This window comes from Montipora foliosa, chromosome 6 (assembly GCF_036669935.1).
Source record: "Montipora foliosa isolate CH-2021 chromosome 6, ASM3666993v2, whole genome shotgun sequence".
Lineage (NCBI taxonomy): Eukaryota > Metazoa > Cnidaria > Anthozoa > Scleractinia > Acroporidae > Montipora > Montipora foliosa.
The window spans coordinates 19,989,123-19,994,122 of record NC_090874.1 but is presented as its reverse complement, the minus strand read 5'-3'; the positions used below and the strand labels follow the sequence as shown (position 1 = coordinate 19,994,122).

At 38.4% G+C, this 5,000-nt stretch overlaps 1 protein-coding gene across 1 annotated transcript in view; it reads right to left on the bottom strand.

The window, feature by feature from the left end:
• LOC138006926 (NFX1-type zinc finger-containing protein 1-like) overlaps positions 1–5,000 on the bottom strand; it is a 77,017-nt gene that overhangs the window by 3,339 nt on the left and 68,678 nt on the right. Inside the window, exon 16 of the mRNA XM_068853559.1 lies at positions 3,152–3,307. Coding sequence (XP_068709660.1) covers positions 3,152–3,307 — 156 coding nt within the window. The remainder of the gene's footprint in view (positions 1–3,151; positions 3,308–5,000) is intronic.

Here is a 5,000-nt window from a genome sequence, read left to right as displayed (position 1 = left end):
CAAATGAGACGACGTAGTTGATTGTTTAGCCATGGAAGCTTAGTTATCCTTCCCACTGAGTATTTTGAATGGTACAGCTTTGTCAATTGCTTGTTGGATTGCATCCTTTAAGCGTAGCCAGTCCTCTTCTATAAGGGTGGAATCTGAGAATGAACTAAGGAACGTATTTTTAAAGGTACGCAAGATACTACGTAGGGAGTCATAATCACCTTTCCCAGGTAGGTTTTGCGTTTGCCCTTATCTTAGCTGGTCGGGCACAATTCAATGTGCAGGAAATTACATAATTCTAACTGAGTTAAGCAGGTGATGAAGTCACTGATACGTCCTGGTCTATTTGACAAGGTAAGGTCTAAGGTGTTGGCTCCACGAGTCCGAAAAAGAATACGTTGCTCCATATAATGATCTTGCGTGATGTCAATTAGGACAAGTCCATCAGAGTTTGAGAGATCGTTCCCATCAGTGTTTAGGTGAGTTATCCAGTCTATCTTTCCAAAATTGAGGTTCCCCAAAATGTGAAATCCAGGCTGGTTAAAAACGTGGGTGAGATTTATTAATAAGGTCGAGCTGCTTTCGTAGACTTTGCATTTCATCAATAGGTTGCTGCGGGGGACGGTAGAAACTGCAAAAGTACTGTGGTTGTCCCTTTAAGAATATTTTAGCCCATACACTCTCAGATGCAAAGTTTTCCAGGTCAGGACAAGGAATACGGTCCAAGGGAGATTTTATTGCAAGTAGAACACCCCCTCCACTGAGAGACCTGTCCTTCTTGAAGATGGAGAAGCCCAATTCATGAGTTCAGGGTGCAGATGTCACATCTGAATCAATCTTTGTTTATTGAATAGCAATGACATCCGGTACTTGGACTTCAATAAAGCCTTGTAGATCATTCAATTTGCCACGAATTACTCTTCAAAGTAAAGTAGCATCAAGTCATGCCCGGTTGCAATGTGAACCTCAATGGTTAGGCTAATCTTTCGATGTAAGGTAACTGAGAGCAGTTTGTTGATCCTTTGCGCGTCGCACTTATGAAACATCGAGACTTTTTTCACTATCAAGCCAACAATCCGTCATTTGTTTTATTACACATAACATGAGAATTTTATTCCATAAAGCTCATTTGTACAAATCTATACGCCTTATTTTCACATGTGGAAAAGGCTTATACAGCCAATCAGAATGGCGTACAGCTATTTCACATGTGGAAGTATAACCAATCAACGATAGCGTAAAGGCGTTTCCATGCCAATCACTCGTGCATCTCGTGCGCCTCGTGCAAATCGTACTATGTTATTGAATTAAATTAAATTTGCATTTGGTTCTATTGTTAGTGAGTTTTTGTTTCTAATTTGCGTTCAGAAAACTATTTTAATGAAAATTCTCGTCTTATGTGTAATAAACAGTTCACGACATAGAAAGTGCTTTGTACGGGGTTTTATTCACTCGTTGTTTGTGTCAAAAACCCTCACTCGCTCGTTCCTCGCTCGTTCGGGTTTTTGACACAAACAACTCGTGAATAAAACCCCGTACGCCGCACTTTCTATGACGTAAAGTATATATTCTGTACATACGCGGGGGATCCAATGATATCTCTTCGGGTTTCGGCCCCTGGGACGAATCCCTAAGGGGGCAATAAATTTAATTCGGACAAATTTTAACTTGTAATTAATAGTGGAGCTCAGGCGTGCGAAGCGAGCCAGCGGAGTACCATGGGTAAGATTTTTGGGGAAATTTATCCGTGCGAGAAATTTTGGTTACGACGTCACGCACGTCCGTACGTCCGTTCACCCTTACAGAGACTGTCAGGGTGAGGGTGGGGAGCCAGGACAGCCTCTGGGGACGGGAGTGTTAGGGCAATTTTCCTTCGCGGGAAATTGTGTGGCAGCGTTGCATTTGGCAACCCGTGGTTTTCTGGCGGGAAATCATATTAGTGACGAGAAACGGGATACAGAGCAGGAAAGAGCACGAGAGAAGAGGCCACGAAATTTGAGAAATTAATCGAAGAAATCCTCGAGAGAAGGAGAAGAAGAGAAAAATTCAATGAAAATCAACGTTAAGCTGAGAGAAATAGAGCGAGGGAAAAACACTTAATAACAACGGTTAGCTTTCAGGTAAGCTTAATGTTTTCCTTCTTTAATAATAAGCTTATATGCCTGAAAAAGTTTGCAATTCCTTGTTAATAGAAATTCTGACATAATTCAACGATCACATTTTATAGGCTTTTTGCGTGAAATGGGTATCCAGTTGTGAGCTGCTTTGTTTGGCTATGAAATTGCAGTAGAGTAAGCAATTTTACTACACCTAAGTTTGACTTTTAATTAGTAAAGATTTTTGCTGTTGTTCTGAACTGAAGAGAGAGAGAGTAAAGATTGTCAGTCAAACGGAAAATGTTGTGAAGGAGATTACTGTGTATGTAATTTCAGTTTTAGTTGTTGATTAAAATTGTTAGCTATTGTTTGCAAGGCTTGTTTGTTTACTTCTGTCAGCTCAGAGGTGTTTGATCTGTTTGATCCTTGTCAACTGTACACACTAATGACGATTAATTTGGTACTTAATGCAGAAGCATAATCCATAAGCACTATATTGCTTTCTGGGGTTAAAAACGCTTTTAGGCTTGGCTAAATCTATATAGTATTCTTTTCTTTTGCATACATAGTTGTGTAACCAGTGACTTAAAACTATCCATGATATTACTAGGTGACCCGTTTAAGGATTCTTGTTTTCTGTCTTAAGCCACAGTTAATAGAGGGGACTGGTTTTGAAGCTAGGTAAACATCAGAGGAGCAAACAAAGATGCCAAGATTTAGGTTGGAAAGTCCACCACCGTGCACAATCTTTTGTTTTGCGCTCATACACTATGCATGAATTGCGTATATAACCAACACGTTTCTATTGGTTACTTCCTCAGTACGGAGTAAACAACTATTGTGTTTTGTGCTCGGTCAAGTCCAAAAAAGAGAACAAAAACCTACAACAAAGAAATTTGTCGGGTTTCATAACCATTCCCGTATATTAGCTATCATAATGCTTAAGCTAACCTCAAAGTCACATCAAATAATTTTCTTGTAAAATTGTAATGTAATTTAGAACTGGAAAAAATAAAATAGAATAAAATAATTATCATGTTATTCTCCTTAAGACTGTGCGTACGTACCTTTAGGACACTTGAACCAATGTCCTTGTGTTAAGCCCATAGCTTTGACAATTAGATCTTTTTCTTGTCGGGTCACGTCCTGGTAAAACACCGTTAGATTATGCCGCCGTCGGATCTTCTCAATTCGAGTGGTGTAGCGCTCTCGGTCATCTTTGCCTAATAATTTATGAAATTAAATAATTACACCTCAAACGAAAGTATTAGCATTACCATGTAACACATTCATTTAAAGTCAGTAGCTTCTTTATTATTTGTAACTTTTGTAGGGACAATAACAACAATTTTGGTGGAAGGGTACCGCAAGTTTCGGGCTTTCAGACTTTTAAACCTGTGTTTTGCATACATAATGAATTGTGTTTACACGCTGAAATTTTAAGCTAGTGAGTAAATGACGTCATTTTCTCTAGATCCAACCCTCTGAGGTCCAATCGGACCGTGAAATCCAAAACTCAAAATAAACAGCCTTTGGATAAAACTCAAAGCTCAACATTTTGCCAGTTGGGTGTTAAGCGAACACGCTTTCAAAATCTGAAGAAAAAAAGGAAATGGTTTTTGGATCATAGTACCACTTTGGCTCTCATTCTTTACTTCTATTGTTTTTCCATTTTTTGTTTGGTGTGCGTTCTTTGTTTTTTAGTTTCGATCATAACTTCTAAAAACAGGTTGGTATGAAACGTTGCCTTCTCCGCCTGCCCTTCTTGAACGCAAATCTCCAAATAACGATGATTTGAGAGACGTCTGGGTACGAGACCGGGAAAACGGCATAAGCAGCACATCCTCGATAGAAACCTAGTGCTCTTATTCTTGGGTTTCACTCACGTGATCAACAGCCATTTTTTTCAACGAAAACACAAGAGAACGTTTGCATAACGACTAATTGACTATTGCAATGGCCTTCTTTATGGACTTCCAGACTGTGAAATATCTAAACTGCAGAGGGTACAGAACGCTGCAGCCAGGTTACTAACTTGGAGCCGCAAATATGATCATATTATGCCCGTTTTGCATGATTTACACTGTTTGCCAGTTAAGTATAGAATACATTTTAAAATTTTACTTTTAACTTTTTAAGCACTAAATGGTATGGCACCAGCTTATATTAGCGATTTAATTAATGTAATTATAAGAAAGCATGCACGTTATTCACTGCGCTCCAATTCTGGCATTATTCTATTACATCCAGCTGGGAAAATGAAAAAAACCTTTGGTGACAGATCTTTCAGTGTAGCTGCGCCTACACTGTGGAACGCGCTCCCTACAAGCCTGCTCAATATTGATTCGATTTTAACTTTTAAATCTTGTCTTAAAACATATCTTTTTAAGTTAGCTTTTAGCCTTTAGCGCTTAATTACTTTATTATCATTTTTAGTTTTGTACATATTTAGTATATTTTAATACTGTGATTCACTTTTGATCATTGTATGTTAAAAAGCGCAATATAAACATATAAATTAATTAATTATTTATTTATTTACAATAGAATTCAATTTCCACAGGATTGGGTAGGGACACCAACATGCCTGCCGTTTCTTTCTTTGGGACACCAACATGGCGACCGTGACGTCATGTGAAACCCGAGAATAGCAAATGGCGATAAAAACCTAATACACTTTTGCTGTTCGTTAACCGCAAAGGGATATTCATTCAAGCGAAAACACATTGTCATTAAAGCGAACAGGCATGCAATAACACGAACAGAGTTTCAAGGGTGCGATGGAACGTTCATTAACGTATTTAGCATAGAATTTGACAATCATTAATATGCACGTTTATGTCGATTCATTAGCGTCTTTGTGCAGGCAATCAAAAATTCACAGATACAATAACGTTTTTTTGGACATTCATTAGT